The sequence below is a fragment of the Salmo trutta genome, chromosome 31 (assembly GCF_901001165.1).
Source record: "Salmo trutta chromosome 31, fSalTru1.1, whole genome shotgun sequence".
NCBI lineage: Eukaryota > Metazoa > Chordata > Actinopteri > Salmoniformes > Salmonidae > Salmo > Salmo trutta.
Window position 1 is genome coordinate 18,335,811 of NC_042987.1, and position 24,388 is coordinate 18,360,198.

Sequence of the window (24,388 nt, forward strand, 5' to 3'; positions counted from 1 at the left end):
ACCAAGCTTCATCTTCCTGACTGATGTCTTGAGATGTTGCTTCAATAAATCCACATAATTTCCCAACCTCATGATGCCAACTATTTTGTAAAGTGCACCAGGCCCTCCTGCAGCAAAGCACCCCCACAACATAATGCTGCCACCCCCGTGCTTCACGGTTGGGATGGTGTTCTTCAGCTTGCAAGCCTCCCCCTTTTTCCTCCAAACAAAACGATGGTTATTATGGCCAAACAGTTCTATTTTTGTTTCATCAGACCAGAGGACATTTCTCCAAAAAGTACGATCTTTGTCCCCATGTGCAGTTGCAAACCGTAGTCTGGCTTTTTTATGGCAGTTTTGGAGCAGTGGCTTCTTCCTTGCTGAGCGGCCTTTCAGGTTATGTCGATATAGGACTCGTTTTACTGTGGATATAGATACTTTTGTACCGGTTTCCTCCAGCATCTTCACAAGGTCCTTGCTGTAGTTCTGGGATTGATTTGCACATTTTGCACCAAAGTACATTCATCTCTAGGAGACAGAAAGCATCTCCTTCCTGAGTGGTATGACGGATGCGTGGTCCCATGGTGTTTATACTTGCGTACTATTATTTGTACAGACAAACGTGGTACCTTCAGACGTTCACAAGGATGAACCAGACTTGTGGAGGTCTACAACTTTTTTCTGGGGTCTTGGCTGATTATTGATTTTCCCATGATGTCAAGCAAAGAGCCACTGAGCTTGAAGGTAGGCCTTGAAATACATCCACAGGTACACCTCCAATTGACACAAATTATGTCAATTAGCCTATCAGATGCTTCTAAAGCCATGACATCATTTTTTGGAATTTTCCAAGCTGTTTAAAGGCACAGTCAACTTAGTATATGTAAACTTCTGACCCACTGGAATTGTGGTAGTGAATTATAAGTGAAATAATCCGTCTGTAAACAATTGTTGGAATAATTACTTGTGTCATGCACAAAGTAGATGTCCTAACCGACTTGCCAAAACTATAGTTTGTTAACAAGAAATTTGTGGAGTGGTTGAAAAACGAGTTTTAATGACTCCAACCTAAGTGTATGTAAACTTCCAACTTCAACTGTAGTATGTACATGCAGATATGGTTTTAAAGTGACTATGCATATATGATGAACAGAGAGTAGCAGTAGTTTAGTGTAGTGTAAAGAAGTTTGGTGGGTGGTGGGACACAATGCAGATAGCCTGGTTAGCCAATGTGCGGGAGCACTGGTTGGTTGGGCCAATTGAGGTAGCAAGTACATACAGTGCTGTGAAAAAGTATTTGCCCCCTTCCTGATTTCTTATTTTTTTTCACATTTGTCACACTTAAATTTTACACAAAGATAACACAAGTAAACACAAAATGCAGTTAAGTGATAATGTTATTTATTAAGGGGAAAAAGCTATCCGAACCTTCATGGCCCTATGTGAAAAAGGTAATTGCCCCCTAAACCTAATAACTGGTTGTGCCACCCTCAGCAGCAACAACTGCAATCAAGTCTTTCACATTGCTGTGGAGGAATTTTGGCCCACTCTTCTTTGCAGAATTGTTTTATTTCAGCCACATTGGAGGGTTTTGCATGAACCACCTTTTTAAGGTCATGCCACAGCATCTCAATCGGATTCAAGTCCGGAAGGTCTTACGAAAGGTCTTACTCATGTCGGCTACGGAGAGTGTGATCACACAGTCGTCTGGAACAGCTGATGCTCTCAGCGAGCATAGAAGTGATTTAGCTCGTCTAGTAGGCTTGTGTCACTGGGCAGCTCGCGGCTGTGCTTCCCTTTGTAGTCTAATAGTTTGCAAGCCCTGCCACATAAGACGAGCATTGGAGCCGGTGTGGTATGATTCAATCTTAGCCCTGTATTGACGCTTTGCCTGTTTGATGGTTCGTCGCAGGGCATAGCAGGATTTCTTGTAACCTTCCGGGTTAGAGTCCCGCACCTTGAAAGCAGCAGCTCTACCCTTTAGCTCAGTGTGAATGTTGCCTGGCTTCTGGTTTGGGTATGTACGTACAGTCACTGTGAGGATGACATCCTCGATGCACTTATTGATAAAGCCAGTGACTGATGTGGTGTACTCCTCAATGCCATCGGAAGAATCCCGGAACATGTTCCAGTCTGTTATAGCAAAACAGTCCTGTAGTTTAGCATCTGCTTCATCTGACCACTTTTTTATAGACCGAGTCACTGGAGCTTCTTGCTTTAATTTTAGCTTGCAAGCAGGAATCAGGAGGATAGAGTTGTGGTCGGATTTACCAAATAAAGGGTGAGCTTTGTACGCGTCTCTGTGTGTGGAGTACAGGTGATCTAGAATTTTTTCCCTCTGGTTGCACATTTATCATGTTGATAGAAATTTGGTAGAACTGATTTAAGTTTCCCTGCATTAAAGTCTCCAGCCACTAGGAGCGCCGCCTCTGGGTGAGTGGTTTCCTGTTTGCTTATTTCCTTATACAGCTGACTGAGTGCGGTCTTAGTGCCAGCATCTGTCTGTGGTGGTAAATAAACAGCCACTAAAAGTATAGCTGAAAACTGTCTAGACAAGTAGTGTGGCCTGCAATTTATCACAATATACTCTACTTCAGGCGAGAAAAATCTAGAGACTTCCTTAGATTTTGTGCACCAGCTGTTTACAAAAATGCACAGACCGCCCCCCCCCCCCGTCTTACCGGAGTGTGCTGTTCTATCTTGCCGGTGCAGCGTATATCCCGCTAGCTGAATATCCATGTCGTCATTCAGCCACGATTCCGTGAAACATAGGATATTACAGTTTTTGATGTCCCGTTGGTAGGATATTCGTGATCGTACCTCGTCTAATTTATTGTCCAATGATTGCACGTTGGCGAGTAATATTGACGGTAACGGCAGCTTTCCCACTTGCCTTCTGCCCGTCCTCACGAGGCATCCCGTTCTGTGTCCTCTGTACTTGCGTTTCTTCCTCTTGCAAATAACGGGGATGTTGGCCCTGTCGGGTGTTTGAAGAATGTCCTGTGCATCTTGCTTGTTGAAGAAAAAAATCTTTGTCTTATCCGAGGTGAGTGATCGCTGTCCTGATATCCAGAAGCTCTTTTTTGCCGTAAGATACGGTTGCAGAAACATTATGTACAAAATAAGTTACAAATAACGCAACAAAAAAAACACATAATAGCACAATTGTTTGGGCGCCCGTAAAACTGCTGCCATTTCAACAATTCAAGGTATTGGAGCGGCCATCACAAAGCCCTGACCTCAATCCTATAGAAAATTTGTGGGCAGAACTGAAAAAGCGTGCGCGAGCAAGGAGGCCTACAAACCTGACTCAGTTACACCAGCTCTGTCGGGACGAATGGGACAAAATGCTCCCAACTTGTTGTGGGAAGCTTGTGGAAGGTTACCCGAAACGTTTGACCCAAGTTAAACAATTTAAAGGCAATGCTACCAAATACTAATTGAGTGTATGTAAACTTCTGACCGACTGGGAATGTGGTGAAAGAAATAAAAGCTGAAATAAGTAATTCTCTCTACTATTATTCTGACATTTCACATTCTTAAAATAAAGTGGTGATCCTAACTCGTCCTGACACGTTCATTACTATGGGACAGCTGGAGATCAAATTTAAATATTGAAACAATGTTGCAAATGTCGAAGAGACAGACAGCAATGTTTATACAAACCTCCGCTGTTGAAAACTAAATGTTAGTCTAAAAGAAATGTGAGATAATGTTTAGATGCTTTAATTAGTGGAGATCAGGTTTATAAATTGCTTGGCTGACGAGACAGTGGATTGCACAGTCAGACGGAACAGAGCAAATAGACATTTTAACATCATAGGTTTAGCCGATGGTTGGATATCATAAGGTGAATGCACCAATTTGTAAGTCGCTCTGGATAAGAGCGTCTGCTAAATGACGTAAATGTAACTTGTGAAATAGACACCGGCTGGAATGTGGTTTTAACCAATCAGCATTCAGGATTAGACCCACCCATTGTATAAAGTACTTTAATCATATGAATTAAATTTGAGCCAATACCAATATGTTCCAAAATAGACCAGATATGAGCATTCTAGTTTATCAAAAGCTGTTTCTGCACCGAGAGATAAAACATCCCAAGGAGCTGTTGTTTGTGATGAAGCATTTAAGATATGTAATAGTCGATTGGAGATTATACGAGGATAAACGCTTTTTAACAAACCCGCTTTGGTCCGTGTGGATCAATTTGGGTAAGTAAGTATCGAGATATGACAACATTGAGGAAAACGGTTTAATATCTGTGTTTATAAAAGATAGGGGGCGCTAATGTGAACACTGGGTGGCATCCTTACCTTTTTTTTAAATAAAAGCGAAATTAGTGCCATGTTCACAGCTCTGCTAAAATAACCTTTGTGAACGGCTGTATAAATCATTACGAGAAATAGTGGACCTAATTGAATCAAAAATGTTGGATAGCATGAATTATGTGGTAAAAAACTAGCTGAGCAACCAGGGGAGAAGGGCCTTGGTCAGGGAGGTGACAAAGAAGGTGCTTCAACAAAGTACTGAGTACAGGGTCTGAATAGTTACGCAAATGTGATCGTTCAGGTTTTTTTTTTTTTTGTGTAGATTGATGAGAGAAAAAAACAATAACATAACAAAATGTGGAAAAAGTCAAGGGGTCTGAATACTTTCCGAATGCACTGTACATACTGAGCCCTGTGAATCATTGCACAAACCTCCTAACATTGAGTGACAAATAAATAAGGTAAGGTTAGAATGTGAATCAGGTTGAATGTGACTATGTAAAGAAATATGCTTACCTTGCCAGACCTCCTGTCTGACTGGCATCAACAACACGTTCACTGTCGATGCGGAACATGAACACTCCACGATTCTGTAGAGGGGAAAGTAACCACTTAGACCAACTGAGTCATCAGATGAGAGAATACAGCAAATATGTATTATTCAGCCTTCACAACATAGTAAGTACAGTTACTAGAGCCTTAAGTAAAAAAAAATAAATAAGATTTGCACCTGAGACTTGTAAGTCCTTTGCTTCTTGATGGCCACCTCGTTGCGGAGGACGGTTCCATTGTATTCAATCACCATGGTGTTCTTCTCTATGTCCCTGGCTGCATACAGACCCAGGCCCTGTGGACACAATAACCAGAAAATGTGTCTACAGCACGTTCAACAGTAAGAGTCCCTTTACTCTCATGTTGTCATACTTCAGTCTTATATTCACTCTGCTACTTAAGAACAGGAATGCAAGAGTGCTGAGTAGGGTTGGGCGGTATCTACATTTTCATACTGTCGTACCATACTGGGGTTTTCACACACAAAACTATAAGCCAACATGGATCTTGATCCATTGAATGTCTCTGCTGTAACCAAGAAGCTTGATCTTACCATCTAGCCACTTAGCTAGCCAGTTAGCAAAGCAAAGGCATAGCTGGAGCCTAGGCTGGATATCATTTATTTGGCACATCTACAGTGCCGTGAAAAAGTATTTGCCCCCTTTCTAATTTTTGCATATTTTTTACACTTTATGTTAGCACATATTCAACCAAAACCCAAATGTTAGATAAAAGGAACCCGAGTTTTCAAATAACAAAATAATGTGATACTAACAAAGTTATGCAACACCAAAATGGCTAAAAAGTAACACATTTCACGTTTTAGAATGGCCTATTCAAAGTTCAGACCTAACCCCACTTCATGCTTTAAAGAACCCACATCTGTCGCTGAGTTAAAGCAGTTCTGCATGGAAGAGTGGTCCAAAATTCCTCCACGGTGACGTGAGAGACGAATCAACAACTACAGGAAGTGTTTGGTTGGAGTCATTGCAGTTAAAGGTGGCACAACCAGTTAGAGTTTAAGGGGGCATTGGGTGTTGCAGAACCTTGTTTATGAAATAAGTATGTAATTGTTGTGTTATTTGTTCACTCAGGTTCACTTTCTCTCATATTTGGTTTTGGTTGAAGATCTAATTACGTAGAGAGAATTTGAAAGGGGGAACATACTTTTTCACAGCTCTTAACTTAGTTATAAGCAGTGGCGTAGCATGCACCCCCCCCGCAGCCCAGGCCTAGTGCTGAACTTAGAGGATCATGTCCCCTAGACCCACCTGGATCTTGGATGCAGCGAGATAGACGTTGGCCCTCCACTCACTCTTCATCCAGCGGTACTGAGAGGACCTGTGGTGCACCGTGGGGGGCTTGGTGTAGGGGACGCCTCCCTCCCCCTGGGCTGTGTTCTGGCACCTGGAGGTGGTACTGGTGTTTCTGGATACTGGCTGGGGCCTAGGAGTGAATGTGTGTGTGCATATTCTGTTATAAAGATAACTTGTGCTAAACCAAAGTATATTAAATCCACAGACTTGAAACAATGTTAATTCATCCACAATACCTTATGACAACGGCAGTGAATGGAGAGCTGGTTTTGGGCATGGCGCGGGCGCTGCCAGAAGGGTTGAAGATCAGGGGCAGCTCCAGAAGAGGGTTACGTCCGTAACGGAAGGTGTACCTGTCACAGGCCTCCACCCCTGGGAGCTGGAACAAAACCAGCAGCACAGGGAAATGAGACTGGAACACTCCTCCTCACTTCAGTGTCTACAATAGAGGGCGACCGATTAATGGGCATGGCAGATTAATTAGGGCCGATTTCGAGTTCTCATAACAATCGGTAATCGGCCTTTTTGGACGCCGATTATGGCCGATTACATTGCAATCCACAAGGAAACTGTGTGGCAGGCTGACCACCTGTTATGCGAGTGCAGCGTCAAAAGGACTTTGTGGCTGCAAGGAGCCAAGGTAAGTTGCTAGACTTACCTTGTAAAAAAACTATCAATCTTCACACAATCACTAGTTAACTACACATGGTTGATGATATTACTAGGTTAACTAGCTTGTCCTGCATTGCATATAATCAATGCGGTGCCTGTTAATTTATCATCGAATCACAGCCTACTTCAACTTCGTGAAACGGATGATTTAACAAAAGCACAATGCCGAAAAAAAGCAATGTTTGCACAAATGTACCTAAACATCAATGCCTTTCTTAAAATTAACACACAGAAGTATATATTTTTAAACCTGCATATTTAGTTAAAAGAAATGCATGTTAGCAGGCAATATTAACTAGGTAAATTGTGTCACTTCTCTTGCGTTAGGGTATATGCAACAGTTTGGGCCGCCTGGCTCGTTGCGAACTGTGAACTAATTTGCCAGAATTTTACATAATTATAACATTGAAGGTTGTGCAATGTAAGAGCAATATTTAGACTTAGGGATGCCACCCGCTCGATAAAACACGTAACTGTTCCGTATTTCACTGAAAGAATAAACGATTTGTTTTCGAAATTATAGTTTCCGGATTTTACCATATTAATGACCAAAGGCTCGTATTTCTGTGTTTATTACATTATAATTAAGGTTATGATTTGATATTTTATAGAGCAGTCTGACTGAGCGGTGGTAGGCAGCAGCAGGCTCGTAAGCATTCCTTCAAATAGCACTTGACTATGTTTGCCAGCAGCGCTTAGCAATGCTTTAGGCACAGCACTGTTTATGACTTCAAGCCTATCAACTCCTGAGATAAGGCTGGCAATACTAAAGTGCCTATAAGAACATCCAATAGTCAAAGGTACAGTTGAAGTTGGAAGTTTACATACACCTTAGCCAAATACATTTAAACTACATTTTTCACAATTCCTGACATTTAATCCTAGTAAAAATTCCCTGTCTTAGGTCAGTTATATCACCACTTTATTTTAAGAATGTGAAATGTCAGAATAATAGAAGAGAGAAGATTCATTTCAGCTTTTATTTCTGTCATCACATTCCCAGTGGGTCAGAAGTTTATATACACAAAATTAGTATTTGGTAGCATTGCCTTTAAATTGTTTAACTTGGGTCAAACGTTTTGGGTAGCCTTCCACAAGCTTCCCACAATAAGTTGGGTGCATTTTGGCCCATTCCTCCTGACAGAGCTGGTGTAACTGAGTCAGGTTTGTTGGCCTCCTTGCTCGCACACGCTTTTTCAGTTCTGCCCACAAATTTTCTACAGGATTGAGGTCAGGGCTTTGTGATGGCCACGCCAATATCTTGACTTTGTTGTCTTTAAGCCATTTTGCCACAACTTTGGAAGTATGCTTGGGGTCATTGTCCATTTGGAAGACCCATTTTCGACCAAGTTTTAACTTCCTGACTGATGCCACATCATTTTCCTCCCTCATGATGCATTCTATTTTGTGAGGTGCACCAGTCCCTCCTGCAGCAAAGCACCCCCACGCTTCACGGTTGGGATGGCGTTCTTCGGCTTTTAAGCCTCCCCTTTTTTCCTCCAAACATAACGATGGTCATTATGGCCAAACAGTTCTATTTTTTTTCTCCATCAGACCAGAGGACATTTCTCCAAAATGTACGCATTTTGTCCCCATGTGCAGTTGCAAACCGTAGTCTGGCTTTTTTTGTGGCGGATTTGGAGCAGTCGCTTCTTCCTTGCTAAGCGGCTTGTCAGGTTATGTTGATATAGGCCTCGTTTTACTGTGGGCACACATACTTTTGTACCGGTTTCCTCCAGCATCTTCACAAGGTCCTTTGCTGTTGTTCTGGGATTGATTTGCACTTTTCGCACCAAAGTACGTTCATCTCTAGAAGACAGAACACGTCTCCTTCCTGAGCAGTATGACGGCTGCGTGGTCCCGTGGTGTTTATACTTGAGTACTATTGTTTGTACAGATCAACGTGGTACCTTAAAGGCTTTTGTAAATTGTCCCCAAGGATAAACCAGACTTATGGAGGTCTACAATATTTTTCTGAGGTCTTGGCTGATTTCTTTTGATTTTCCCATGATGTCAAGCAAAGAGGCACTGAGAGTGAAGGTAGGCCTTGAAATACATCCACAGGTACGTACACCTCCAATTGACTCAAATAGTGTCAATTAGCCTATCAAAATCTTCTAAAGCAATGACATTTTCTGGAATTTTCCAAGCTGTTTAAAGGCAGTCAACTTAGTGTATGTAAACTTCTGACCCACTGGAATTGTGATACAGTGAATTATAAGTGAAATAATCTGTCTGTAAACAATTGTTGGAAAAATGACTTGTCATGCACAAAGTAGATGTGCTAACCAACTTGCCAAAACGATAGTTTGTTAACAAGAAATTTGTGGAGTGGTTGAAAAACGAGTTTTAGTGACTCCAACCTAAGTGTATGTAAACTTCAGACTTCAACTGTATATGAAAAACAAATGGTAAAGAGAGAAATAGTCAACGCGTCATAATTCCCATAATAACTACAACCTAAATACCTAAACTGGGAATATTGAACCACCAGCTTTCATATGCTTTCATATGACAGATATTGCACTTTTACTTCTCCAACACTGTGTTTTTGCATTATTTAAAACAAATTGAACATGTTTCATTATTTATTTGAGACTAAATTGATTTTATTTATGTATTATATTAAGTTAAAATAAGTGTTCATTGTTCATTCCAATATTGTTGTAATTGTCAAATATATATATTTGACAATTACAACAATATTGGAATGAACAATGAACACTTTTATTATATATATATTATATATATTTATATATATATATATATAAAAATAGTCCGATTAATCGGTACCGGAATATTCTGGTCCTCCAATAATCGGTATCGGCGTTGAAAAATCATAATCGGTCGACCTTTAGTCTACAATATATACTGAACAAAAATATAAAATGCAAACATTTCAAAGATTTTACTGAGTTAGAGTTCATTTAAGAAAATAATCACATTGAAATACATTTATTAGGCCCTAATCTATGGATTTCACATGACTGGCAATATATATATGCATCTGTTGGTCACAGGTACCTAAACAAAAAAGGTAGGGGCATGGATCAGATCACCAGTCAGTATCTGGTGTAAACCACCATTTGCTTCATGTAACGCAACATCTCTTTCGCATAGAGTTGATCAGGCTGTTGATTGTGGAACGTTGTCCCACTCCTCTTCAATGGCTGTGATGCTGGATATTGGCGGGAACTGGAACATGCTGTCGTACAAGTCGATCCAGAGCATCCCAAACATGTCTGGTGAGTAAGCAGGCCATGGAAGAACCTGGACATTTTCAGCTTCCAGGAATTGTGGCTAGATCCATGTGACCGTGTGAGGTCATTGCGGCGGATGAACGGCACGACAATGGGCCTCAGGATCTCGTCACGGTTTCTGTGTACATTCAAATTGCCATCGATAAAATGCAATTGGGTTCGTTGTCTGTAGCTTATGGTCTGCCCATACAATAACCCTACTGCCACCATGGGGCACTCTGTTTACATCAGCAAACCGCTCGCCCACACGACACCACGCAAGTGGTCTGCGGTTGAAAGGCTGGTTGGATATACTGCAAAATTCTGTAAAACTAAGTTGGAGTGGGCTTATGGTAGAGAAAATAACATTCAATTCTCTGGCAACAGCTCTGGTGGATATTCCTGCAGTCAGCATGCCAATTGCTCGCTCCCTCAAAACTTGAGACACCTGTGGCATTGTGTTGTGTGACAAAATTGTACATTGTAGAGTTGCCTTTTATTGTCCCCAGCACAAGGTGAACATGTGTAATGATCATGCTGTTTAATCAGTTTCTTGATATGCCACACCTGTCAGGTGGATGGATTATCTGGTCAAAGGAGAAATGCTCACTAACAGGATTTTAACAAATTTGAGCACAAAATTTGATTGTATGATTGTATTTCAGCTCATGAAACATGGGACCAACACTTACAAGTGGCGTTTACATTTTTGTTCAGTGTAGTATGGTGTGAGCATTTTAAGAGTCGCTCATCTGAATAGCTAGCTATAGACAACTGTAGTATTATTTGAGCATTGATAATTTAGTATAAATCAGAATTGTTTGTATATAATACAACAGAGAACAGATACAAACCGATTCAGTGATCTTGGTGACTGCAGAGACGGTGAGTCCAAACAGGTCCTCTCCCTTCAGATAGACAGGGAAGAGTTTCAGAGTTCCTATTTCAGTCCTCTTGTCAGCAACTGGTCCCAGGACCTTATCCCACACTCCTGATAAGACAGGAAACAGCAGGGTTATGGATCATAATATATTATAGGGACTCCTACAGAACACATTTACTGGAGAAAAAGAGAATCTGAAAGGCAAACTGAACAAGACAAGCCTAGTCCAAGCCAACCCAGATACATGAATGGCAGAAGCTACAGCCATTAACAAGGCTAAATCTAAGCATGTCATAAAACCAATCTAGCTAGCCCACCTTTAATAGACAAGCCTAATCTAAACGAGCCCTAAGACAAATCTATCCCAGCCCACCTTTGGCAGTGGAGTCAGTGAGGACCAGGTCCTTGTACCCCTGCTCGATGACGCGGACGCGGAACTCCGGCTGCTCCTCGCGCTCCTCCACAGAGCACAGGTAGCGGCAGCGGCGGTTGCCATGGCGCATGCTCCAGTAGATGCGGCAGGCCTCGTAGCCCACGGGGAAGATAGCGGAGGTCGAGTGGAAGGCGGCCATCTGGGACGGGGTGAGCTGACCCACGGCGTGGAGCACCAAGCTGCCCACTCTGAAGGTGTAGCCCAGCTCGGGCTGCTGTACGGCGCTGGCCATCTGCCTCACCTCGTCCCTCTGGACGTAGACGCGGCGGAACACAGCGAAGCAGCGCAGCTCGTGCTCCAGGACGAGGCTAGAGCCACCGTGGGCGGAGCCAGAGCCTCTGGGCCTGTGGGCGTGGCACAGCATGGTCTTGTCCTTGAAGAAGGTACAGTGTGCCTGCAGGGCGCAGGTGAAGTGGTAGATGTTGGTGCAGCGCAGGCGGTGGCAGCCGCTGGTGGCGCCCATCTGTTGGCAGTAGGCACAGCGAACCGCTGAACCCCGCCGCAGCGCAAGCTCCACGTTGATCAGGGCGCCTGCCTGCGTCTCGTACACCTGCACAACAGAACAATGTTAATAATACATACACAACACAACTTTAATAAAAGGGTCACAATTGTAGTGGTTGGTATGGCAGTTAAGATCTGAAACCAGCAGTCTTCCCCCCTTTAGCCAGTTCTGTTCCCCACCCCACTTGTTTATTTATTTATGTTTTTAACGCCCGATCGAGGACATGAACCTTGCGGTTACCAGTCCACCACCTCGCTTAACTTCTGGGTTACCTACCTCGGTGGACCACAGGGCACAGTTGAGGTGCACCCACACGTCCAGGTCCAGGTTAAGGAGGCGGGCAGGGCCGTCAGTGACCCCGTCCCCCAGTTGGTGACAGAAGCAGCAGCGGCGCTGGTCCCTGAGACTGGCCCCGGGGCGGAGAGACGCTCCCAGCTTCCTCAACAGCTCGTCTATCTGGTTCTCGTCAGGGAGCTGGGAGCTTCCTCTGGGCACCACCACCTGCACTGTCCACTTCCTCCAGCGGAGACCCTTGTGTCTCTTCCCCTGGTGCCAGCCCTCCTGGTGAGCCCTGGGGCCCCGCGCCTTCAGTTTCACAGTCACTTTGATGGTGTCTGACTTGGTGTCTGACTTGGCATCTGTCTTAGGGATCTTAGGGGTGTCGCTGGCTGGGGGGAAGGGAATGGGTGGAGTAGAGGGAGGGGACTGCTTGGGCTGGAGCTGGGCCAGACAGTGGACATCCAGAGAGGACATGTTGTTGCTGTACTGGTGGTGGGCTTTAGAGAGGCTCTCTTTATGGTCTGAGTCTGGACACAGGAGGGCCACAGAGTCCTGCAGAAGACATGAATGACAATAATTTAATGTCCTGCAGCAAATAATAAAAGTTGACCATTTATATTTGACACACCGGTAGAAAAACAGGATACAACAAGTACTGTATACAGAATACCTACACTGGTCAAGAAAGTCAAAAATAAATTGCCTCCGGGAATCAATAGAAACACAAACCTTAGTATCTGTAGTATTTCTGGCCTGTGAGGAGGAAGAGGAGGAGGTGGAGGCAGAGTAGAGGAGGAAGCAGCTGTGGCTGCAGAATACCAAGTTCCCCTCGGAACGCAACAGACCTTCCTGTTCCTGAAGAGAGAAGAAAGGCATGTCAGGAGATGGCGTGAGGAAGAGAGAATGAGATAATAATAATCCATTATATTTATCCACATTTCAAGGACACAAAGCTACTTTACAATTGTAGAAAGAAAGGGATAGTTTGGGATTTTGGCAATGAAACCCTTTATCTAGCCTACCTCCCCAGCGTCAGATGAACTTGTGGATACCATTTTTATGTATCTGCGTCTAGTATGAAGGAAATTAGACTTAGTTTCACGAGCAATTGTTATCTTGCATTAGCACAATGAATGGAAGTCAACAGGAACAACTAGCATGCTAGCTGTTACCATAGACTTCCAGTCATTCAGCTAACACTAGTTAGCAATTACGCTAATGCAAGTTAGCAACTTCCTTCAAACTGAACGCAGATATAAAGATGGTATCTACAGGTTCATCTGACTGGGGAAGTAGATAAAGGACCTCATTGCCAAAATCCCAAACTATTCCTTTAAGCTCATAATCAAAGTGAGACATCAAAAGGTCAAATCAATTCCTATACATAAACCATTATCGATACTAAAAGGGCTTATTAAATCATCAAACAGCTCCAATATTCAGATGAATCAGGGTTTAACCATTTGTGAGCTCCCCAGACTGCAGTCTAAGGGCATGCTACCGCTTAACCCACTAATTGCACTGAGATAGATTTCACTACAATGGGGGGGGGTGGGATTAGCATAATTAGAGGCTCTACAGTACGTGTGTGTGTATGGACATAATGTTCTTGGATGTGTGTGTGTCTGTTTGCATTCATGCTCGTGTGTGTGTGTGTGTGTGTGTGTGTGTGTGTGCCTAAGGGCATAATGTGGATTAATCTAACGTTTGAAGTGAGGTCTGAGCCTCTAGTCATGACCTGTCTGTGCTCTCCTGCCCCCTGGGGGGGGGAGACAGACTAACGCAACAGTAATCCATGGCTGACTGGTGGAGAGGAGAGCTTTTACTGGGTTGGCCAAGAAGATAGTTAACCAATTCATGTAGATCATAGCTTGATTGGGCAAGATCCAACAAGGTAATTGATCAAATGATCTATTTTGACAGATCATGTGGACCATTAGATTGATATAGATAAGATTATCTAATGTGGACCGCCACAAGATTGATGTTTCTATGTATCGCAATAGACAACCGTCTTTGCAATGTATGGAGTTCAGCGTGATAAACACGTAGCACAACTTGACCACATGAAAGCGCTGGCCGTACGTTACCTGTTTGTGCACTGGAAGGTCTTTGATGGACTTGCAGACTCCATTTCCCAGCACCACCACCTTGCAGTGACAGCACCACTGGGGCTTGGAGCCTGGGCTGCCGGGGGCTTTCTGATGGGTGCCTCTGACTGCAGCTGGACCTGACACACAGCAACAGTACTCAAATAAGACACAGCTCCTACAACAGTAGATGCTTGAACAGGCCAGAGCAGCACAGCATGGCTTTGCTCAGCTCTATTATACTGAATAAAAACAAACGCAACACGCAACAATTTCAAAGATTTTACTGGGTTACAGTTCATATGAGGAAATCATTCAATTTAAATAAATTAATTAGGCCCTAATCTATGGATTTCACATGACTGGGAATACAGATATGCATCTGTTGGTCACAGATACCATAAAAACAAATGGGCTATGGATCTGTTCACGGTATTTCTTTGCATTCAAGAGCTCTGGTGGGCATTCCTGCAGTCAGCATGCCAATTGCACGCTCCCTCAAAACTTGAGACATCTGTGGCATTGTGTTATGTGACAAAATTGCACATTTTAGAGTGGTCTTTCATTGTCCACAGCACAAGGGGCACCTGTGTAATGATCACGCTGTTTAATCAGCTTCTTGATATGCCACACCTGTCAGGTGGATGGATTATCTTGGCAAAGGAGAAATGCTCACTAACAGTGATGTAATTTATGTACAAAATTTGAAAGAAATAAGCTTTTTGCGCGTATGGAACATTTCAGGGATCTTTTGTTGTATTTATATATTTGTTTCTCTTACTGCACAAAAGGAATAGGTTTATTACTTCAAATAAATGAGGGGCGCTCTGCTGCGGTCTTATTTTGGACAAGCTATACATTTTAAGCGCCTGATTTTTTAAAAACATTTGAGAAGGCAGCTCGTCATAACATTTGAGAAGGCAGTTCGTCATAACATTTGAGAAGGCAGCTCGTCATAACATTTGAGAAGGCAGCTCGTCATAACATTTGAGAAGGCAGCTCGTCATAACATTTGAGAAGGCAGCTCGTCATAACATTTGAGAAGGCAGCTCGTCATAACATTTGAGATAGCATCTCGTCATACTTTATGACCTTAGATGGGCATGATGCTAATTGTCTTAGATGAACCACACAACTGGTCAGGAGATAAACAGCTCCTAATTATAAGACCGCCAAGACAATTAACACCAGGGGTGTCCACTTTCCTGTTCATCTGGCTGTTTGTGGTCTACGGCTCTAGACAAACTGACCACATTCATTAGGCCCGTGGTCTGACACTTTGACAGCAGCGCTAAAAAGGTGTGTGTGTGCGTGCGTGCGTGCGTGCGCGCACCAGTGAGGTCGGGGCCCAGGAAGGATGATTAGTCAATTTTATTAGCTGTGCGGATCGTTGTGTGAGATCAATATGGACAGCCTTCACTTCCTGGTGGGCCAGACACACACAGCATTTAGGCTGCAGACAGAAGGGTAATGATGCACTGGACGAAGAAACGGACAGTTTGTAAACATTGTTAAAAGAGGCTAAGTATGCCGATGGACGATGAGTGGGAAAACAATTAGATAGAGATGGCTCTGTTGTCTTGTGCACTTCTAGGTGCAGTGACATCGTGCTTAAAAAACAATATTATATTATTCATATCAGAAAAATTATTCTAAAAAACAAAAACAAACTGGTCTGGACGGACATGAATTTCGTCAGTGTCTCATTTCAAGACGAGCTCACAAGAGCAGCAACATCTCCCCTGTTATGTCAGTATTTGGACATAAGGGGGCGATAAGGTGCAGGGATGTAGCCCAGTCTCTCACCTGGTCCGTCAGAATGGAAGCGGATGTGCTGCTGCGGATGTCCCTGCTGTTGTTGCATGATCATCCCCTGCTGTGGTCCTCCACCTCCCCGGGACCTAATGAGCTGGCCTGGGGTTCCTTGAAGGTGCGGGCCCCCCATGTCCCCAGCACCACCACGGCCCGGGTATATCATTGGGGCGCCCAGCCGCCGGTGCTCAAGATCTCCCTGGGGGCCCCCCCTCAGGCCGCTGAGCATGGCCAGGGGCCCCCTATCTGGGCCAGGGGGGCTGCTGACCTCATAGCTGCTGGGGATCTTCACACACAGCAGGTCTGAGATGGCTGCTACCACACCAGTGACGTTCTGGGAGGGGGAAAAAACAATGTCGTAAAAATGTATGTAACGGCTATTGCCAGTCAAAAGCCAATGGCAGAGATCGAGAGCAGTGCATGACTCGCAGACAAAGAATTGGCTTCAGCTTCTACAATTAAACCTGGTGAGATTTGAATCTTAACATATCTAAACAGTAGTGTAAGGACTGAGGTGCATTTGAGAGGAAAAAAAGGGGAATAAAACTACTTCGAACTACATTGTTTAAGCGGTTAAATAAAAATAAAAGGATCTAAACCATTTCCCCCCATGGTGACATTCTCTGAGAGCAGGAGGAAGTGAAGCCAACAGAACAGAACCCTGACCTCTGCGGCAGCTGGTCTCAGGGTGATGGCTACAGACACCAGGCCTGGCTTAGTGTCGTTAGATGCTGGGCCAAAATGGGAGCCGAAGAACATCCCAGAAGGCTCCGTCTTGAGCTCAGTCTTCAGCCTAACCTCTAACCCTACAGGAAAAGTAATAGACACATCCGGAAAAATATTTGAAAGGATATTTCATTAATATTTAGTCCTGTCATTGATACTGTAAAGCAGTTTGTGACAAAGTAATGTAAACAGGGCTTTATAAATAACCTGATTGATGATGGAGTACGTATAGTAGTTAGAAAGGCACATATCTCTGTTTACAGTTTAAACAAATGACCAAAACATTTTACCTTTCCCCCATGGTGCAGGAAGCATGGGGAGGACGGGGGAGAGACAGGGGGACCGAGGCTCCTGCTTCACCAATGACAGGTTTGGGTAGCGGCTGATCTCCATGCCAACCACACTTTCAGGAGACGAGGACGGGACGAAACTGTCTGGTGTGTCCCGATCCTTACAATGCTCTTGTCCCAGCCTGTTGCTGTGACAGAGAGGAAGGGGGTTGAGATAAAAGTTTGTTAGGATTTACACAAAAATCATTGCATTCACAATTCTAAATTGTCTTCATCGGGATTTCCTAAACTGAGAACACTGTGAAGAAATTGTTTTGGAGTCTGAAAGCTTGTTTGGTATATCTACAGCCTAGCCGGAGTACCCAGATAAAGGAAAATGCATGTTTGACGAATAACCTATTTTCACAAAAATATCATTGCATTCACAACTGTAAATTGTCTTGAGGCTTCCCTAAGGTGAGAACATTGTGTAGAAATTGTTGTGGAATCTGTGAAAGCTTGATTCACATACATGTATCTACAGCTTTAGTCTGAGTACCCAGATAGAGGATAATGCATGTTTTTAGACAAATACCAGTATACAATTTGTGTCTACTGTCTATGAAGTGCAATTCAATTGAATCTTTATTGTCCCAGTAGGGAAAATCATTTTGTGGTCAAGTATTTACAGAATATAGTGTATTCACAATGACAGGCATTCCTTACCTGAGTTCCTCCTGGTTGTTGTGAGGGGGTGTGGGGAGGGAGGCTGGCACGTCCACAGTTTTAGGTCCCTGAGCGATGGCCCGGGCCAGCAGGTCCTCCTCGGTCCTGAATGGAACGTGGAGCGGCTTGGGGACGAGACCTTTAGACACTTGAAGAGGAACATATGAATGAGACATTCAGATTGGTCCTAACCATAGAAATAGAATCCCTTGACATTAATGCCAAATGTTTGTTCTAGGAGTTAGGCTTTATGTCTACGGGAATGCCTGCTCTAGGAATGCTTTGTCTAGGGTCCTAACAGAAATACACAGCATGACACTATATATGAGCAACACAGGAATATGCCATTAAACCCTAGTCATCCCTGTCCCAGTACTCACCCATAGCAGCAGCTTTGCTGGCCAGTTCTTCTGTAGTGGCAAAGCCATTGATCATCTTCTGTCGGTTCACAGGTGGAGGAGTCGGAGGAAGGGAAGCCGGCGGGGTGGGTGGGTTGCTCAGATTGTTCTGCTTTGAATGAACAACCCAAGGAATACATGTCACCATACTACAACAGGGAGGGATCTAGGATATCGCAGAGTGGTCTCGTGCTACCACAAATCACTGCTTCAAAAAGGCACCCTTTAACTACATATTAATAAAACCTGTGCCTGGGGCTGGTCTAGTGGGTAGTGCCACCGCCTTCAGCACGTACAGTATGCAGTACATGTTTGCGTAGGATCACTCCATCTCCCCTTAGCTCATTCAAAGTCCAGTTGAATACAAAAACGAGAGTGGTATTTTAAATTAAGATGAAAAGATTTAACTTCGGTTGGTAGGCTTGGGCAGTATCCAGACTGTCATATCTTCATACCTACCTTGTGCCATACCGGGATATTCTGTAATACCGGCGCTGTTTTCAAACCCCACTTATACTCTGTAATCGGAAGGTTAGCGATGCTAACAAGTACATATAAAATCCCATACTTAAAAAGTAGCTACAAATGTAATAGTTTCAACGGTATTGAAAAAACATCCAGTGGCTTTTTCCAAATACCCCGGTATACGGTATATAGGGTATACCGCCCACGCCTAGTGGATGGAGCTGAGGCCTCACCTTGTAGGCTAGCTGGGAATAGTAGTCTGAGACTCCATCCAGAGCGGCGCTACCGAAGGTCCCAGACAGATGGTTCTCCCCGTTGAGCTGGCCACTGCCATAGGGGGCGAAGTGGGCAAAGTTCACACCTATCAGGGGCTCTATGAGGGGCAGAAGGGACAGCTGCTGTAGGAGGAAAGAGAGAGAGGAATGGAAAGAGGGGAGAAAAAGGGAGGAGGAAGAGACATGAGGTGTAACTATTTATTTACTTAATCCTTACATTACACGGTTTGCATTCAGTAGAGCACACTGTAGCTAAACTTCTTGAAACAAAAAATGAACGTTTTTAAAAATATTTTTTATTGGATCACATCCAGATAGTCCCTCCCTGTTTCAGTTCTTTTTTTTCTGTTTGGCACCTAATAAAACACAAAACATTTTCATTTACAGCAACAACCTGGGGAAGCCTTTCAGCCAGGGGAAAGGAGAGGGGTTGAATGAGCTAATGATGATTATAGTCACGACAATAGTTGAGATTGGTTGAATTTTAAATTTTACATTCATATCTAAGCAAATATTACATTAGTGTCGATGAAACTTTGCAAATCAACTTGACTGGAGGTACACAACACACTCCCTGCCTCTCATCATGAGCCATTCAGAGAACCACATTGGATTTTTAACATTGTCCCTAGCATTAGGAAAAAAATAAAATGTCTTGCTGCGACCTAACTCAAGATCTAGGCGTTGGACAAAAACGAGACTGCAGGGACCATAAAATTACCATTAGACTAGCCCATATCTACTTTGCAGTGGTGGGCAACCTCCCTGACAACCAATGTACACTAACGGTGAAAGGTTTTAGAAAATCTACTCATTCAAGGATTTTTCTTTATTTTTACACTTTTCTACACTATAGAATAATAGTGAAGACATCAATACTATTAAATAACACATACGGAATCATGTAGTAACAAAAAAAAGTGTTAAATCAAAATCTATTCTTCAAATAGCCACCCTTTGCCTTGATGACAGTTTTGCACACTCTAGGCATTCTCTCAACCAGCTTCATGAGTGTGCCACTCTTAAAAGTTAATTTGTGGAATATCTTTCCTTCTTAATGCATTTGAGCCAATCAGTTGTGTTGTGACAAGGTAGGTGTGGTATACAGAAGATAGCCCTATTTGGTAAAAGACCAAGTCCATATTATGGCAAGAACAGCTCAAATAAGCAAAGAGAAACAACATTCCATCATTACTTTAAGACATGAAGGTCAGTCAATATGGAACATTTTAAGTTTCTTCAAGTGCAGTTGCTAAAACCATCAAGCGCTATGATGAAACTGGCTCTCATGAGGACGGCAACAGGAATGGAAGGCCCAGAGTTACCTCTGCTGCAGAGGATAAGTTCATTAGAGTTACCAGCCTCAGAAATTGCAGCACAAATAAATGCTTCAGAGTTCAAGTAACAGACACATCTCAAAATCAACTGTTCAGGGGAGACTGCGTAATTCAGTCCTTCATGGTCGAATTGCTGCAAAGAAACCACTACTGAAGGACACCAATAAGAAGAAGAGACTTGCTTGGGCCAAGAAACACAAGAAATGGACATTAGAACGGTGCAAATTTGTACTTTTGCATCATTTGATATACTTTTGCAAATTTGATATTTTTGGTTACAACCGCCATGTCTTTGTGAGACGCGGTGTGGGTAAACGGATGATCTCTGCATGTGTGGTTCCCACCGTAAAGCATGGAGGAGGAGGAGTTATGGTGTGGGGGTTCTTTACTGGTGACACGGTCTGTGATTTATTTAGAATTCAAGGCACACTTAACCAGCATGGCTACAACAGCATTCTGCAGCGATACGTTATCCCATCTTGTTTGGGCTTAATGGGACTTGTTTGTTTTTCAACAGGACAATGACTCAATACACCTCTAGGCTGTGTAAGGACTATTTGACCAATAAGGAGAGTGATGGAGTGTTGTATCAGATGTCCTGGCCTCCACACTCCCCAGACTTCAACCAAATTGAGATGGTTTGGGATGAGTTGGACCGCAGAGCGAAGGAAAAGCAGCCAACAAGTGCTCAGCATATGTGGGAACTCCTTCAAGCATTCCAGGTGAAGCTGGTTGAGAGAATGCCAAAAGTGTGTAAAGCTGTCATCAAGGCAAAGGGTGGCTATTTGAAGAATCTCAAATATAAAATATATTTTGATTTATTACTACATAATTCCATAGGTGTTATTTCATATTTTTTATGTCTTCACTACTATTCTACAATATAGAAAATAGTACAAATAAAGAGAAATCCTTGAATGAGTAGGTGTTGTAAAACTTTTGACCGGTACTGTATAGCGTTGCATAACTCCGTAACCCTTAAGGCTAGAAACAAGAAGTTAAGACTATAAAATTCAGAGGCTGAGCTAAGATCTTCAAAGTCAAACTTAGTTAAAATTTGGTAAAATATGACTTCCCATTCAAAGCAATGTAAGACTGTAGCAATCCAGTTAGTTCAAAACTGATTTTAGAGGGCAGCAGACCAGAGTTTAAACAGGCAACACTTGCAGTTATGCAAACACACCCGCTGTGCCATTAAGGTCCATGCATTGTTGGTCTATTGTACTTCAAACAATGTGTAGGCAGGTTGCTTAGGATTCAAACCTTCTCTAACAGCATACATGTAAGTCATACTCTTAGAGGATGTGCTTCCACCATAATGTGATTTCTACTGTATTGGATTCTTCACACACCACACTAAGACATTATCCCATCCCATTACCTTTTCAAGCACTTTTTAATTATTATTTGAAAGCAAGCTTTGCTTTTATACCTACAAGACCAGCAGGATTGATTGAGTGAGCTGTTTTGTCTTGTAGTAAGGTGGTGCCTGCCTGTATTTCCTTAAACCTTTATGCAATTGAATATAACATATCCCTTTAAGCATGGTGAAGTTATTAAGTACACTTTGGATGGTGTATCAATACACTACAAAAATATACAGTTGAAGTCAGAAGTTTACATACACTTAGGTTGGAGTCATTAAAACTCATTTTTCAACCACTCCAGAAATATCTTGTTAACAAACTATAGTTTTGGCAGTCGGTTAGGACATCTACTTTGTGCATGACAAGTAATTTTTCCAACAATTGTTTACAGACAGATTATTTCACTGTATCACAATTCCAGTGGGTCAGAAGTTTACATACACTAAGTTGACTGTAGCCTTTAAACAGCTTGGAAAATTCCAGAAAAACATGTCATGGCTTTAGAAGCTTTTGATAGGCTAATTGACATTATTTGAGTCAATTGGAGGTGTACCTGTGGATGTATTTCAAGGCCTACCTTCAATCTCAGTGCCTCTTTGCTTGACATCATGGGAAAATCAAAAGAAATCAGCCAATACCTCAGATATTTTTTTTATAGACCTCCACAAGTCTGGTTCATCCTTGGGAGCAACTTCCAAACGCCTGAAGGTACCACGTTCATCTGTACAAAACAATAGTATGCAAGTATCAATACCATTGGGCCATGCAGCCATCATAACGCTCAGTAAGGAAACGCGTTCTGTCTCCTAGAGATGAATGTACTTTGGTGCGAAAAGTGCAAATCAATCCCAGAACAAAGCAAAAGGACCTTGTGAAGATGCTGGAGGAAACAGGTGCAAAAGTATCTATATCCACAGTAAAACGGGTCCTATATCGACATAACCTGACAGGCCGCGCAGCAAGGAAAAAGCCACTGCTCCAAAACCGCCATAAAAAAAGCCAGACTATGGTTTGCAACTGCACGTGGGGACAAAGATCATACTTTTTGGAGAAATGTCCTCTGGTCTGATGAAACAAAAATAGAACTGTTTGGCAATAAGGACCATCGTTATGTTTGGAGAAAAAAGGGGGATGCTTGCAAGCTGAAGAACACCATCCCAACCGTGAAGCACGGGGGTGCAGCATCATGTTGTGGGGGTGCTTTGCAAAAAATGGATGGCTTCATGAGGAAGGAAAATGATGTGGATATATTGAAGCAACATCTCAAGACATCATTCAGGAAGTTAAAGCTTGGTCGCAAATGGGTCTTCCAAATGGACAATGACCCCAAGCATACTTCCAAAATGGTTTAAGGACAACAAAGTCAAGGTTTTGGAGTGGCCATCACAAAGCCCTGACCTCAATCCTATAGAAAAGTTGTGGGCAGAACTGAAAAAGCGTGTGCGAGCAATGAGAACTACAAACCTGACTCAGTTACACCAGCTCTGTCAGGAGGAATGGGCCAAAATTCACCCAATTTATTGTGGGAAGCTTGTGGAAGGCTACCCAAAACGTTTGACCCAAGTCAAACAATTTAAAGGCAATGCAAACTTCTGACCCACTGGGAATGTGATGAAAGAAATAAAAGCTGAAATAAATAATTCTCTACTATTCTGACATTTCACATTCTTAAAATAAAGTGTTGATCCTAACTGACCTAAGACAGAGAATTTTTAACTACGATTTAATGTCAGGAATTGTGAAAAACTGAGTTTAAATGTACTTGGCTAAGGTGTATGTAAACTTCCGACTTCAACTGTAGGTGTCCTTCCTAACTCCGTTGTCGGAGAGGAAGGAAACCAGTCAGGGATTTCACCATGAGGCTAATGGTGACTTTAAAACAGTTAGAGTTTAATGGCTGTGAAAGGAGAAAACTGAGGATGGATCAACATTAGTTACTCCACAATGCTAACCTAAATGAGAGTGAAAGAAGCCTGTACAGAATAAAAATATTCCAAAACATTCATCCTGTTTGCAATAAGGCACTTAAGTAAATCTGCCAAAAATGTGGCAAAGAAATTAACTTTATCTCCTGAATACAAAGCGTTATGCTTGGGGCAAATCCAACAACACCTCACAGATTACCACTTTTCACACTTTCAAGCATCATGTTATGGGTATAATTGTCATCGGCAAGGACTAGGGACATGTTTAGGATAAAAATAATTGACTCAGATCGGCTTGAAACTCTATGGTAAGACTTGAAAATGGCTTTCTAGTAATGATGAACAACCAACTTGATAGAGCTTGAAGAATTTTAAAAAGAATAATGTGCAAATATTGTACAATCCAGGTTTGCAAAGCTCTTAGAGAGATGTACACAGAAAGACTCAGTTGTAATCGCTGCCAATGGTGATTCTAACATGTAATGACTCAGGGTTGTGAATACTTATGTAAATTAGATATCTGTATTATTCAATTTTCAACAAATTTGCAAAAATGTTTAAAAACATGTTTTTTTCATTATGGGGTATTGTGTGTAGATAGGTGAGTAAAAAAATAGATTTCATACATTTTAATTTCAGGCTGCAACAACAAAATGTGGAATAAGTCAAGGAGTATGAATACTTTATGAAGGCACTGTCTGTGAAGTGAGAGGAATGTTCTCTAGTGGTGTAAAACTCCCTGCAAAATTCCATAATTACCTCAGATATATGAACACAAATAGCACCACTCCAATTAACATGCCTGAGGTATTATTCACGGTTTCAACTCTGCTGTGGTGGCTATATGTTTAGTTGGAAGTCTGTGTAAT

At 42.6% G+C, this 24,388-nt stretch overlaps 1 protein-coding gene across 7 annotated transcripts in view; it reads right to left on the minus strand.

The window, feature by feature from the left end:
* LOC115169671 (histone-lysine N-methyltransferase 2C) overlaps window positions 1–24,388 on the minus strand; it is a 128,270-nt gene that overhangs the window by 5,318 nt on the left and 98,564 nt on the right. For 5 of the 7 annotated variants that reach the window (XM_029725543.1, XM_029725544.1, XM_029725538.1 and 2 more), the window contains 15 exons: window positions 18,849–19,013; window positions 18,133–18,262; window positions 17,753–17,900; window positions 17,048–17,235; window positions 16,698–16,837; window positions 16,026–16,365; window positions 14,220–14,359; window positions 12,859–12,984; window positions 12,127–12,681; window positions 11,286–11,895; window positions 10,884–11,020; window positions 6,355–6,497; window positions 6,074–6,248; window positions 4,981–5,097; window positions 4,767–4,840 (listed from right to left, as the gene is read on the minus strand). In XM_029725543.1, the coding sequence (XP_029581403.1) occupies window positions 4,767–4,840; window positions 4,981–5,097; window positions 6,074–6,248; window positions 6,355–6,497; window positions 10,884–11,020; window positions 11,286–11,895; window positions 12,127–12,681; window positions 12,859–12,984; window positions 14,220–14,359; window positions 16,026–16,365; window positions 16,698–16,837; window positions 17,048–17,235; window positions 17,753–17,900; window positions 18,133–18,262; window positions 18,849–19,013 (3,188 nt within the window). The remainder of the gene's footprint in view (window positions 1–4,766; window positions 4,841–4,980; window positions 5,098–6,073; window positions 6,249–6,354; window positions 6,498–10,883; window positions 11,021–11,285; window positions 11,896–12,126; window positions 12,682–12,858; window positions 12,985–14,219; window positions 14,360–16,025; window positions 16,366–16,697; window positions 16,838–17,047; window positions 17,236–17,752; window positions 17,901–18,132; window positions 18,263–18,848; window positions 19,014–24,388) is intronic. The other 2 variants (XM_029725542.1, XM_029725540.1) reach the window with 2 other exon arrangements.